The sequence below is a fragment of the Pectinophora gossypiella genome, chromosome 15 (genome assembly GCF_024362695.1).
Source record: "Pectinophora gossypiella chromosome 15, ilPecGoss1.1, whole genome shotgun sequence".
Taxonomy (NCBI): Eukaryota; Metazoa; Arthropoda; class Insecta; order Lepidoptera; family Gelechiidae; genus Pectinophora; species Pectinophora gossypiella.
Window position 1 is genome coordinate 13,824,727 of NC_065418.1, and position 15,538 is coordinate 13,840,264.

The 15,538-nt window shown below is 36.5% G+C and overlaps 1 protein-coding gene across 1 annotated transcript in view; it reads left to right on the top strand.

The window, feature by feature from the left end:
• Nucleotides 1–15,538, top strand: part of LOC126373484 (connectin-like) — a 162,681-nt gene that overhangs the window by 89,585 nt on the left and 57,558 nt on the right. Inside the window, exon 2 of the mRNA XM_050019640.1 lies at nucleotides 12,536–13,600. Within this exon, the coding sequence (XP_049875597.1) occupies nucleotides 12,556–13,600 (1,045 nt within the window). The 5' untranslated portion in view covers nucleotides 12,536–12,555. The remainder of the gene's footprint in view (nucleotides 1–12,535; nucleotides 13,601–15,538) is intronic.

Here is a 15,538-nt window from a genome sequence, read left to right on the forward strand (position 1 = left end):
AGAGCCACAGAATATAAACAACACTACAATACACTTCATTACAAAACCAGAACCATTTACAAAAAAAAGAAAAGAGTAAGTACCTTGGAGTACATTCAAGACACAAAAAAAAATATGATTTAAATATCGCACATCTAGTTCTTAAAAGTCATAAATGTCAAAAAATCTGAAATTGAGTTAACTTAGTAATTAACGTAGATATGGCGAAACAAAAATCGTTAAAACGCTCTACTGTAAAATTAAAAAAATTACATTTATGACTTTAAAGAATTAGATGTGTGATACTTATGTAAAATGAACCGAACGTCACCGCTCAGGCGTCGCACCCTACGACAAATCATATGACCTCACTGTAATCCCATATTGGAAAATGCTGAAAATGCATTCTCGTAGCAATTTTCATTTCTATAGGTATGTCTGAACGGAGATACTTAAAGGAAGGAACTAGGAATGCCTTAAATAATTGTTATCATGTAACTAAGGCCGACCGAAAACGACGGTCGCTGTGGTTCAGTGGTTGAGCGTTGGGCTCACGATCCGGAGGCCCCGGGTTCGAATCCGGGGAGACATTACAAGCTGATCACCTGATTGTCCGAAAATAAGATGATCCGTGCTCGGAAGGCACGTTAGCCCAATGGTCCTGATTACTACTTATTGATGTATGTGAGTAATTGGTACATAAGCCATGTCGTAGGGCCATTGGCGGCTCAAAAACAGCCTTGACTCCAGGGCGGATTCGATTCGATTGCTGGATTCGAACCTGCAACCTCAAAGTGAAAGGCAAGCGTTCTACCAACTGGCTCCCACGGATCTCCTTATTCTTTAACCATACCAAAATATACATTGTTTTAAGTTTACGCGGTTATTATCATAATTAAAACATATAATAACGGGACCCGTTAACCCGTTATTATGTGTTTTAATACCAAAATATATTTGGAAAATGTAGAAATTTCATATTTCCCCTAGAAATCCTCATTTCTATATCAGGGAGTATTTGAGGAAAGGTCCATCTAAGAACGTCGAAGGGAAATTCCAGTGATGGACCCAGGAAAATAGTATTTCATTTCGCTGTTAGCGGTGTGCACTCGTGAATGGGTTTCTCTTGTAAATTGAACGTACGTGTTGGGGTGAAAGCGTCGATTTCACATACATTTATACGTATTTTTCGTGTGGTTTATGTTTATAATAGTCACGGTGGTCCTATTTCATTGGCTTGCTTCAAACGGGGAGAGCCAGTTCAAACCCCAGTACATGACTTGCACCTTTTTTTATTTTTTTGGGGTCACTTATTGTACATTTGCCGCACATGGCATTAACTACTTGGCCGGAGAAATGGGAAGCGCTGAAGGATCTCTCCCAGTACAACGTTTAAGACAAGATGCCTAAGGGTGGCCAGCTGGGCGCGACCCTCGGCTCAGGATGTCGTCTTATTTATTTATTTATTTAATTAGTACTGCCACATGGTTTACATTTATGCATTATACTAATTAACTCTAATTATATATATAGAGATCTGATGTAAATCACAGTTACGGCGTACCTAACTTACATAATATAATTGTCTTAATTTCTAACAAAAAGAAAAAGGAACAAAAAAGAAAACAATTAGAAAATTATATTAATATGGACCACCCATACAACAGCCATTCCCTGAATATGCCTATAAATCCGACAATTTATCTACATTCCTATCAGTTAGCTGTCATATGTGTGGTTCATATTTAATCATCAGTGATGATTAATGGTCCCGTCATTTAGAAAATGCTTATTAAGCTTACTTTTAAAATTGTAAAAATTATCATGAAATAAGTCTAAATCAGTGATACTATTTTATTTCGTCTTGGAGAAGACTTGCGCAGATTTCATTAACACAGTTGACTCGACCATTATAGACGGCTATACGGCTCACCACCTATCACGTTGGTCTAACAGAAAGCTCGGTGAGATGTGGGTACTTAGTTCCGATGGATGTACCTATGACTACCCCAATTGAAAGAAAGAAAGAAGAAAGAAAGAAACATTTATTACTTCGGGACACCACAGACACAGACAGACAGTACATTACGTAGATTTAACACAGGACAGAAACCACACGGCAATCAATAAGTACACAGACAAGAAAATATATATATATATATATATATATTATTATCCAAAATAAAAATAAAAACAAAGCAAAATCATAAAAACAATAATAATAAAACTAAGTATTCTAAATGCAACGCACTGATGGCCCGATCGTCTGCGGTGGAGTCCGGAATAAAAGGACCTCGCTCAGCATAAGTCGCGGCGTGAGCCACTACGCTGGTATTCTGCGGGCCCTGCCGAGTGAGGCCACGAACATTGCGGTATATATGTACATAGATACATACTACTTAAACTTACAATTGGGATGTAGTCGTAAGCTTATGTTATGTTATAGGTACTTATAACTAGTCAAATGCATTCGGGAGGCTTGGATATGGATACTCTGGTGAATGGATTGGTTTCGTGATCAGGCTTGAAGAAACATCTGGCCGCACGGCATTGCACTTTCCTATGCAGCTATCTCTTTTTGTCACTCAGAACCATAATTTGCTAGAACGACCCAAAGAGCGGGACTGCATCTAAAAGTAACGAAAAATATTTTCTTTTTCTATAATGTTACTTATGAATTTTAACCAAGAAAATGTAATAATAAATCCGAATCCGAAATTATAACACGTTTTTTTATGACTACATAGTTTACTTTTTCATACAAATTCCGTAGAAATTACGTGTTTTGATGTTTAGTCATTTCAGAACCCCGATACCGACCCCGCCGGCGTGATCGATGATTTCCCTCATTCAGCGCTTATCGCTATCGTCCCACTAGGGTTGATTAATTCTTTCAAATATTATCCTCACAGACGACGCTCTGAGCCGAGGTTCGCGCCCAACTGGGCACCTTCAGGCCTGTTCTTTTTATAACGTGTAATTATAATTATTTATAATAGTAATTATAATTGTGTAACGGGTGAGAAACCTCAGCGGGGAACGCCAATTTGTCCGGCCAAGTCGTTAATACCATAGTAGCAAATCTACAATAAGTCATGTCAAAAAAAAAACAAATAAGTTTAGTAAACAGTGACGGATTTGACTAGTTAGAAACTAGCCTATTATAGGTGCGTACCACTAAGAACACGTGTTAGCCGTTACATGAGCCATGTCAGGGGCCTTTGGCGACTCAATAATAACCCTGACACATCCTGCATAGGAAAGGCACATGACTCGCTTACATTTATTACCAAGCGGACGGACCATGGCGTGCGGGGAACATGCCTCGCAATTTATATACTCCCATAAGTCTTAACCCTGTAGTTGCAAGACGTCTTCCGAAGTTCCGCAAACTTGTGTCTCTGCCCACATAACATAACTCGTCCATCGTAAGATGAAGTAAGTACCCGCAGGAAGTACGCGTCTAGTCAAATCGAAAAACAAGCCGGTGTATAGATACAGGATCACAGTGACTATTATTCAGGATCACAGTGACTATATTTAGGATCACAGTGACTATTCACTGTGGTCCTGTGGTACACCGGCTTGTTTTTCGATTTGACTAGACGCGTACTTCCTGCGGGTACTTACTTCATCTTACGATGGACGAGTTATGCTGTGATCCTGAATAATAGTCACTGTGATCCTGTATCTATATACAGGACCACAGTGACTATAATGCAAGACCACAGTGACTATTATTCAGGATCACAGAGACTATATTTAGAATCACAGTGAGTATATTTAGGATCACAGTGACTATTATTCAGGATCACAGTGACTATAATGCAGGACCACAGTGACTATTATTCAGGATCACAGTGACTATAACGCAGGACCACAGTCACTATTATTCAGGATCACAGTCACTATAATACAGGACCACAGTGACTATGCCATAATACACAATAAGCGTGGTAAAGAAAGTAATAAACTACAAAAATACAGGTGTGGAGAAAAGTTTAAAATATAATGAAACGAAGATAGCGAACGGTAGTCTCACAAATAAAATCTTCCTTCCTTCTCCGCTTAGCATTTTAGTAGAATAATATGACACCAATATCGGTAAATCAAAAATATTGATCTCCCTCCGCACAGGCTATCTGCGGATAAAATCCTATTCACGACCGTTTACCGTTTATTACCTTCATACATTTTCTTCTCCGAAGGCCGATTATAAGAGGTTCATTGAATGATTTTTGCTTTTCTACTGGACATTGGGTAGTTTCGTAGATCAAAGATAAATTATGAAATTCTGATTTTTAAATAAAGACAAATCTAAAACTGTCAAAAAACATTTCCTTTTTTTCTATTTAACTCATTTATGAATTTTAATAAAGAAAAATGTAATTTTGACACGTTTTTCTATTTTTTCCTACAAATTTTATAGTAACTTCGCGTTTTGACGTTTAGTAAAAAGTAACTGATTTGACGAGCTGGAAAATAACCTATTGTCTCATGGTCAGTGAAAAAAGTTCATGCTGCTTAAGCTATGCGTCCATTGGATTTGATCAACCGTATCTTGCTTTATGTTGATTTCTGTAGATCTGCATTGATTGGCAAAACACTACATGGTATTATTTGCTGGGTAAGTTGGTAGCATTTCGCAAATGCCGATCCGTCCGTACCGTCTCTACGATTCCGCTTTAATGGTCACACAGCTTTATCACCCTAGTACGTCGATACAATTCGATAAGGGAAGAATTTGATTTTAATTACATTACTTTTAGAATATTTTTGCGTCTTATTAACGAAAGACGCTTCCTAATTCTTAGGGTTTGTAATGTTTATTTTATTATTATTAGATTATAGTATAACTTAATAACAGACGGAATAAAGTCGTGAATCTGTGTCACGATTTTTTTATTTTTAATTTGGAACTGGCATATTATTTCATTTGTTTTTATCTTGATTTCTTCTTTTTCGAACGGGAACGTTTTCCCGTCTTTTTTAAAAAGGCGGTGACGGGAATTTTGTTCGGTTGCGGTAATCTGTTGTGAAGAGTTGGAGAGTTAACATTGTTTATGAAAATATAACATTATTCAAGAGAAATGCTGAATAGTCGGTAGCCGCACGGGTACTTAAAGTGTTAGTGACACCGTAACAAAATATCTGGGGGATGATTTAGACCATGATCCTGAATTGATATCAACTATATACAGGGTGTTAGTGACATCGTCACGGATACTGAGGGGGGCGATTCAGACCATGACTCTGAGTTGATATCAAGTGAAATTTCCTGTCGAAAAATACATGTAAATTTTAGTGTCTTTTTTATTATTTTTAGTTTCATTCTTTGAGACGGGTAATTCCACTCAACCTCCAAGTATTATCCCGTTACTCTCAGGGTTCCGCTTACCTAACCTGAAAATAAAACATCCTGTATGTATTAAGTAAAAATATGTCAGTCACGCATTCTCTGGAGAGCGCTATCACGGATTCTTTTTTTTCACCTTTGATGGATTTGCTCTTGGCCCCAGAATTGCCCGAAGGCATTGACGAGGCCTAAGATGAAGCGAGCTCGCCCCGAAGGTGCCTGTTCACTCTGGCCTTGAAAGCACCCGGGTTATATGCATTCGGAAATACAAAAGACGGCAGAGATTTCCAATCTTTAGCAGTTCACCACAAAAGTGAACATCAAAGGTTACATTAATCTTAAAATGTCGCATCCATTTTTCGGAGCATCCTTGGCAAGTCGTTGACGAGACAAGTTGTCCAAGTTGGAGCTAGGTGCCTGGACAATCTAGTCACGTTTTCGATACACCCGTAACATGGAACGAGTAATGGACCATTAAGGGTACAAGATCTCATCCACATCAGGACGTAGTTACAGAATACTAATACCTGTGAGCTATGACACTGATTTGGCAAAGGGTGTTTTAATGAGTCAGCTTGTGTTGTGTGTTGTAGGTGATTGGAAGTTTAGTTTAACAAATAAACGCACGAATAAATAAATACGTTTTAAATATGCGTGTTTCAAGATCTAAGGGTGGTATTATATTCGTGACATCGTGAGGAAACCCACATTTCCGATAAATTTTCAGAGGTTATTGACCTAACCTGTATTGGGCTGGCTTTCCCAAATCTCAGCTTCGAGACTGCCCTCAAGATCATGTCAATGTGACAGTTCTCGTATAAATCAGAGACTTGAGCATGATCTTGCGGGCAGTCTTAGCTGAGATTCGTTTATTAGGGTGGTATTAATAAACTAATCTCAGCTTCGAAACTGCCCTCAAGATCATGTCAACTTGACAGTTTTTATATAAAAACAGGGACTTGAGCGTGATCTCGAGGGCAGTCTCAGCTGAGATTGGGGAAAGCCAGCCCAATACAGGTTAGGTCACATACATCTGAAAATTTATGTTCACGATGGATCACTTGACATCTACGACTACGATCATTTTATAAACTTTACAGTATAAATCTACTCTCCTAAGTCAAAGTAGAAAATCGTTGGGACTCGTATACAAATCGATACAAAAGCTGTCCCATTTCGAATAAAAAATTACCACTGCGACCTTTGCTAAAATGCAGGCGTTTAGGGTCCCCTTGGTGATATTTCATAAACCAGGGCTCGGGCCGACCTTAAATAGCCGTAACACTTTTACTGCAATTCACGCTGACTTTTATTAATAGAATTATTGTGGAACCTTATTTTTTGCTCGTTTTTCCACTCCCCGAGGGACTGGCGTAAAAGATTTTCTAAAAATAGCGCCGGCTAATACAGACAGTGACAAAAAAACAGTGTGTAGGTACTGCTAGTAACTAGGAGTGACATAAAACTGTGATTCACTTTTTGAATTACTGTTTTTAGTTATCGTCATCATCCCTGGAATTATCCCATTTTTTCCCAGGGTCCGCTTACTTAACCTGAAGATTTGACAGGTGTGTTTTTTACAGAAGCGACTGTCTGTCTGACCTTCCAACCCGCGAAGTGAAAACCAGCCCAGTACAGGTTAGGTCACACACTTCCGAAAATGCATTTCTCGGGAATGTGGTTTGCTCACGATGTTTTCCTTTACCGCTGAGCACGTGATAATAATTTATGATCCAAACATGAATTCGAAAACAAATTCGTCTATCATTGGTTTAAGTCTGTGCTTCGAACCTGCGATCTCAAAGTGAGAGTCAAGCGTTCTACGAACTCGGCTACCACGGCTCTCGGCTTTTTAAATAATTTAATGAATGACTTTTACGTATTCAATTCATTAGATGAATAGGCTAATTGACAATCTAGTCAAATGAGAAACTTTTAACGAAACGTCAAAACGAAAGTTTTCATTGGAGTTTATTGTGGAAATACTGTCTTATGACGTCATCAATAAAAGCCGTCAAACGTCTTAATCATTGTTACTTAATTCATATATGAAATTCGAAAATAAGCCGAAATTGATATTGACTTTTAATCATCTTAGACTGGCTTCTATTTCTAGATTAGCGTTTTATAATTACATCTTTGACCCAATCAAATGCACTTTTGTTTATTTGGAACTTCTTACTTACATTAAGATATGGGTTGTGAGGTGGATTACCAACCCCATCAACCCTGATGTCATGGTTATTATTGAGCCGCCAAAGGGCCCTGACATGGCTCATGTAACGACTACATACTTACATCAGTAAGTAGTTACCGGGACCAACGGCTTAACGTGCCTTCCGAAGCACGGATCATCTTAGTTTCTTATTTATATTATTTGGCTACATTGAATAAAATAAATAGCAAAACTTCAGGTTTTTGTTTACAAAACAGAGTGACTACATAACTTTGTATTACTAAGTAACATATCTGTTTGGTTAACAAATAATAAACTTTGATACAACATTACAAAACAATTACGTTTAACTTAGTTATACAAAGTTATGTATGTAGTCAATCTGTTTAGTAAGAATTACCAAAGTTTTGCTGAATATTTTTTCAGTACATACATACATACATAAACTCACGCCCGTAATCCCTAACGGGGTGGGCAGAGCCACAAGTAATCAAAGACAACTTGCAGCCACTGTTGTTGATTTTTTCAGTACATTATTTTATTAAGTACCTCTTTCGCAAACTTCTACAATATAACCGAATGTGAAGCACGGAGATATGAAGCTTTCTCTTTTTATCCTTATAACCATACAAAATGGTGATCTAGTCGTTCGGCTCACGATCCAGAGGTCCCGGGTTCGAATCCCGTTTGGTTAGGACATTATAGGCTGATCACCAGACTGTCCGAAAGTAAGATGATCCTTGCTTCGGAAGGCACGTTAAGCCGTTGGTCCCGGTTACTACTTACTGATGCAAGGTAGTAGTCATTACATGTGCCATGTCAGGGGCCTTAATAGTAACCCTGACACCAGGGTTAATGGGGTTGGTAATCCACCTCACAACCCACAGATAAAAGAAAAGAAAGCATGCAAAGGGACGTATTATTTTATATTAAATTTGTTCTGAACTTTGGTAAACACCGATCTTTGGACTTTGGATCGTCCTTGGCCCCAGAAATGTACATCATTACGATATTAATTAGTTGCTTCACGGGGTTCTATTCTACACGAAAAATATAAATTTTGTATAATAATACAAACTCCATAAAATTATATATTAAAATAAAATTATATTAAAAATTTACATTTTCCTTTAAATTCTTTCAATTGGATTAAATCAAACTTTTAAAGATCCATTTTATTTGTGTAGTAGTACACAATTCAAATCTGTCTAGCGGTATTTAATTAGAATTACACAAATAAAATTTTTAATCTCCTTTTATTTAAAACTCAGTCATATAATATATTTAATTAATTATTTAAATTATCAGCAATTCACACAACACTAAAACTATCCTGATAAATTGTACATAATTTATTTTATTTTCTGTTTATTTGTTTTAGTTTTATTTTAATTTTATTTGTTTTGTTTCATATTTTTCTAATATTTTTGTTTTATAACTGTTTTGTTTATGGTGTAAATAAATTTTCTAATCTCTTTAAAATAAAAATAAACAAAATTTCCTGATAAATAATAATAATAATTGACAATAAAACGCTTAACGTACTCGCGAGAGTTTTAAGCGATCAAAAAAAACTTTATCGGTTTCTTCTCCGATTTTTCCTTCGCTTTACACGTGGCGCTCGGTTGTATACTTCAAACGGCAAGAAATTTTCGATACCGCGTTCTAAAGTACTACTAGCGCCATCTATCGAAAATAATCTGGAACTAATTTTGTTAGCAACAATAAGACTAACAATGTGTCGTATTATAATTACTCGTATTACATTATTATACATTGAATGAAAGTAATTGCAACTACAAGATTTAATATTTATTTAATTTCTATTAATAAATAAATAATCGTAACATTTATAACAAACATTATAGAAGGAAAAATTTAAGGGAAGAGAGGAAGGGGTAGACCTAGGATAACATTTATGAAACAAATAAAAGAGAAGGTGCAGGTCGTGTCGTATCGGGAGGTGAAGATTTTGGCAGGAAGAAGAGAGGAATGGCGATTACTCCACCGACAAGAGAGCAGCTCTTAAATAGAGAGAGAGAGAGAACATTTATTGTACATGCTCCTATTGTGAGACAAAACTTAGTAAAAGTTGATATGAAATCAAAAACTTTCAGTAGATATAAAATAATGCTTTTACAACAGCCACTATTATCTGTTCGTAATATCTAATTATATTGTACGATATTGTATGCATTATAATAAGTGTTTTTTGCGTATGGAACTGAAAAAAATATCTTCAGTTCCATACTTTTGCCACGGAAAATTCTACTTGATATCTATTCAGCATCATGTTATGATTCATCCTTCAAAGGTTTGTTTACGATGTCATTTTCACCCTGTATTTAACGGTGTACAAATAAATGTTTTAAGATAAGATAATTATACTATCTTACGATACGTTATGTTACACTTGACGACATCATACGAGGTCTTATTTCTCTCTTACACTCATTATTAAACGCTCGAGTTAATATATGCGTATTTGAACTGAATAATTTATATCCGACACAGACGGCGAAGTATTTCAATTTATAAGGTCTTAAAATACTCAGAATTAATTATTACATGATGACAACTTGTATAGCAAATGTCTGTTTCGAAATTTTAAAACAATCATCGGCTATTTCACCCTAGGGTTGCCTGGCATAAATTGCTGTTTACCAATAAGGCCGCCTATTGTTATATGTGCAGTAAATAATTATTGATTGATTTTAAATAATCTGCCTCACCATACGGTTCATCCGTTATGTCTGACGCCTAACAGGACTTGTTGTATTTTGTGGCTCTGCCCAGTTCTATAGGTATGTAATTCCCCTGAGACAAACAATTTACAATACAATACAATACAAATACACTTTATTGCACCAAACTAAAAATAAATAATTACAAAAAGTCTCTTAATTAAGTACATGGCAAATGGCGGCCTTATCGCTTAAAGCGATTTCTTCCAGGCAACCATAAGGTGAGGTAAAATGTAAAAAAATAATAATTGAAAGATTGCGGGTACAAACTATAAGTACAACTTATTACCAATAAAGTACAATTTCACCAACAAAATACATGCAAATAAATATATATAACATACTTACAAATATAATACACAACAACAACACAACAATACAATTTCTATAGGCTTTTCAGAAATCTATTCGTGTTTTATTAGTAGCTATGATAACGGCCTCCATTGTCCAGTGCTTGAGCGTTGGGTTCACGATCCGGAGGTCCTGGGTTCGAATCCTGGTGGTGACAAAGCACTTTCCCTAGTATGCTTAGGACGTTACAGGCTGATCACCTGATTGTCCGAAAGTAAGACGATCCGTGCTTCGGAAGGCACGTTTAGCCGTTGGTTCCGGTTACTACTTACTGACGCAAGTTTGTAGTCGTTACATGAGCCATGCCAGGAGCCTTTGGCGGCACAATAATAACCCTGACACCAGGGTTGATGAGGTTGGTAATCCACTTCACAACCCACAGGATAGAAAAAGCAGCTATGATTTCCAGTCTTTTTTATACAGTTAGGTATAAGAATACCTAACTAAGATTGTTAAGTACTTCAGAAACCATAGCTGTGGTTCATAGAGGTGATTAGCAAGAACTAATCACCTCCCTAACAACACAGACGGTGGTCATTATGATTATACAACAAGTGCGTTAACATAAATAACCTGTGTCCTACTTTCCGAAGCAAATTAAAACTTATGTGCTCTGGAACGATATTTCTAACGTTATATTATTGCTTGTGTAACTCTAGGACTGTTTTCAACTCCACTAACTATTAATGCTGGGACAAAACAGTACTATGTTTGGAACTATATATGAACCATGTTTGAACTACATGAATATTTTAATTAGATACGTAGGCCAAAATGTACCTACGCAGAGTGTCGGTAAAATCGTAACGAATACTGAGAAGGATGATTCAGACCATGCTTCTGAGTTAATATCAAGTGGAATTTTCCGTCAGATAATTCATGAATTTTTTATGTTTTTATATTATTTTCAGTTCCATACTTATGCGACGAAAATTTTCACTTGATATCAACTTAAAATCACGATCTGAATCATCGCTCAAAATTTTCGTTACGATGTCACTAACACCGTGTATATTTAGGACGATTTGAATTTTACTTTCCCTTCCACGCACATCCACGCAAAATATACACAAATTATTATTTTTTACACAAATAAAAGAGCATGTAGAAAATCCAGAAAACCCGAGTAAAATCCGAACCCCACAGTAATTAAGGAGAACATAATGATTGAATGAACAGACGGCATAGAGGGATCCAATAACAAACATATTTGATTTGACTGAAACAACCTAACTGCTCCCAAAGGACCCTCGTTCCAATCTTCTTTTCTTTTCTTCCAAAGATCTTGTATGCGGCACAGTACACAGTACATCTAATCACCCCGAGTGGAATTAATCCTCTCTCACAGGGAATTATCCCAACTACAAAAGCAAAAGAAGCTTAACATTTTATCTTCAAAATAAAGACGGAGTGTAACCAACTCGAGACTTAAACTGAATTATCAAACAGCCAGACTTCATCTCAAAACTAAATAAGAGTATCCGTAAAACGAACTTTTAGGAAGTGTTCTGAAACACAAAATAAGTACTTCTGTAAACACCAGATAAAACTTTTTAAAAATGCAGTTTTAACAGTGCAAACCCAGTAGCAACTTTTAATCCGCTTGCAAAAGTTGTATACTGCTAACTTCACAGTTTTAAAATCCCCAAAGCCGACAGTGAAATACGCGAGGTTGTCACGAAAAGCATAAAATAAATTAACTTTTGTAATGTAATTACATTAAAATTCGTTAATGAGCACCAATTCATAATCGTGTCGTGACTTAATTATGTAGTAACCCTGAAATTGAATATTTTAAACATTTTCACACCCATAAATTAATTTTATAGACTATTACGTTCGTGTTTGATATTTTCCAAGCCTGTTAGCTACGCAAAAGAGTTGTCAACAAAATTATGTTAATTAAAAAAATATATTCTCTTGTTGCAGGTACAAATTAAAAGGAGAAAATGGAACAAATCACAAAATACATCATCATTATCACTTCTTTAATGACAGTCAAGTTAACAGTCACTGAAAGTAAGAATGACACTAAACCAAAAATCGAGAGACGATATTACCAACCCATTTTCATCAATGTATGCGACATAGAAGATCGAAGGTCAAAAGTGCATTGCTACTGCGACAATAATAAACCAAAAATGGCTTCGAGAGCTGATTGCTGGATCTTTAGTGGAGGAATAACAGAAAACGATCCCATCTGGCCCAATTTTTCATCCCAATCTGAAATAGAACATCTAATGTTTAACGTTCGATCAGATGACGCGCTAACATTTATACCAGCAAAAGCAATAGTTAGATTGGATAAACTCAAACATTTAACAATACAATTTGGGACTATACAACGTATTCCTCCTTACGCTTTCACAAATTCATCGACCATAAGACAAATAGTATTAAAGGCAAACAAGATTACGAATTTGGAAAGGCATGCATTTTCCCAAATGATGATGCTATCGAATTTGAGTCTAGATGATAATCAAATATCAGAAATCAGAAGAGACGTTTTCTTTGGACTGCCGAATCTACATATCTTGCATCTCTCAAACAACAATTTAACTTTGATACACGAAGGCTGCTTTAAGCACTTGAACAATTTGATAGAATTGAAATTAGATTTCAACTACATATCAGTAGTTACAAGAGAAATGCTGGAGGGTCTCGAGAATCTGTCGAGATTGAATTTGAGAAACAACAAATTGACTATGATCGGCAACTTGGCTTTTAGCGACTTGTGGGGTCTTAAGGAGTTGATGCTTGATCATAATGCTATAGAATATGTATCGGAGAGAGCTTTCGGGGGGTTGACTCAATTGAGAAAATTGACGCTAGCCGGAAACAAGTTGAAGACATTTTACGAAGATATTCTCGAGGATGTGAGGAGTCTGATTGTGTTGGATTTGAGGGACAATCTTGTGGAAACAATATCGTACGATACAATTCGGCCGGTGGTGGAGAACGACAAAGCGCTGTCGTCGGTGGTTTATCTGGATGGTAAGTTTAATTATTTTAAGCTTTACGACTCTAAATGTGTCACAAGGTGAGATTAATCCAACTTACCGCCGTACGTGACTATATTCTCATCACTTGGAATGCCGGTCACGAAGTGTTAAATCTAGACCTTTATTACTGTTCCCAACATTTACAATAGAAAGGATTTTACGCTCATAAAGTTAACCTGCACTGACAGAAAACGATTTGATGTTTGACATCAATTTATTGTTTGTTCTAGTTTTTAAATATGCTGTTAAAGTTAAATTGATTTTTCGGTCGGTAGATAAGGTGCGTCAGTTTGGGTTGTTTTATCGCGCGATCAGAAACGCGATTAAGTCAAATGGATAAAGTTTATTATCGTTGCACGCATGTGTAACATATAATAATATCAATATTAAGAGCTACGAGGCTTTTGATAAGTTATATTATGCCACTAGCTTTTGCCCGCGACTTCGTCCGCGTGGCGTGTTATATAAGAGAGAGATCTTTGTGTGTGTGGGAGTGCATACTTATGCAGTTTAGATTTTTTCATATTTTTTTTTCCCCAATAACTCCCATTTTTCAAAATACAGCCAAAAATAAACTTTATATTTACTAAGGTATGCATGCATGCTAGATTGAATCAATTGATTGAATTGATTTTTTTTTTAATTGATTGTTCATTGAGTTTTAATTTTAATACACACTTCCTCTCTTCCCTTCAACGTTGCTGTGCCCTACAGGGTCCATGTTTTAGTTCCTATGCCTATGTAACACCCCATTGTACTACATGGAATGCAATAAATAATTTAATTGAATTGAATTGAAAACATCTATCTTACGCGGTTTCGATTTTTTCATACAAATGTTTTTTTCCCGCTTACTCCCGTTTCCGTGGGAATTTTGCAATATCCTGTTGCAACTAAGCTTTAAGTTAACTAAGGTACCTGCATGCCAAATTTCAAGCGTCTAACTTAAGCGGTTTAGATTTTTCATACAAAAGGATTTTCCCGCAAATTTCCGTTCCCGTGGGAATTCCGGGAATTCCTTTCTTAGTGCACCTCTACGGTACCTAAGCTATGTCCCTTCCAAATTTCAAATGCCTACGTTTAGCCGTTCAGGCTATGCGTTGATATGTCAGTCACTGAGTCAGTCAGTTTCTCCTTTTATTTAGATTTGATTTTTTCATACAAATGTTTTTCCCGCTAACTACCGGTCCCGTGGGAATTTTGTAATATCCTGTTGCAACTAAGCTTTAAGTTTACTAAAGTACCTGCATGCCAAATTTCAAACGTCTAACTTGAGTGGTTTAGATTTTTCATACAAAAGGATTTTCCCGCTAATTCCCGTTCCCGTGAGAATTTCGGAAATTCCTTTCTTAGTGCACCTCTACGGTACCTATGGTACCTGCATGCCAAATTTCAAACGTCTAACTTGAGTGGTTTAGATTTTTCATACAAAAGGATTTTCCCGCTAATTCCCGTTTCCGTGGGAATTTTGGGAATTCCTTTCTTAATACACCTCTACGGCATCTAAGGTACCTGCATGACAAATTTCAAACGTCTAACTTGAGTGGTTTAGATTTTTCATACAAAAGGATTTTCCCGCTAATTCCCGTTCTCGTGGGAATTTCGGGAATTCCTTTCTTAGTGCACCTCTACGGTACCTATGGTACCTGCATGCCAAATTTCAAACGTCTAACTTGAGTGGTTTAGATTTTTCATACAAAAGGATTTTCCCGCTAATTCCCGTTCCCGTGGGAATTTCGGGAATTCCTTTCTTAGTGTACCTCTACGGTATTTAAGGTACCTGCATGACAAATTTCAAACGTCTAACTTGAATGGTTTAGATTTTTCATACAAAAGGATTTTCCCGCTAATTCCCGTTCCTGTGGGAATTTCGGGAATTCCTTTCTTATTGCACCTCTACGTTATCTAAGGTACCTGCGAGCCAAATTTC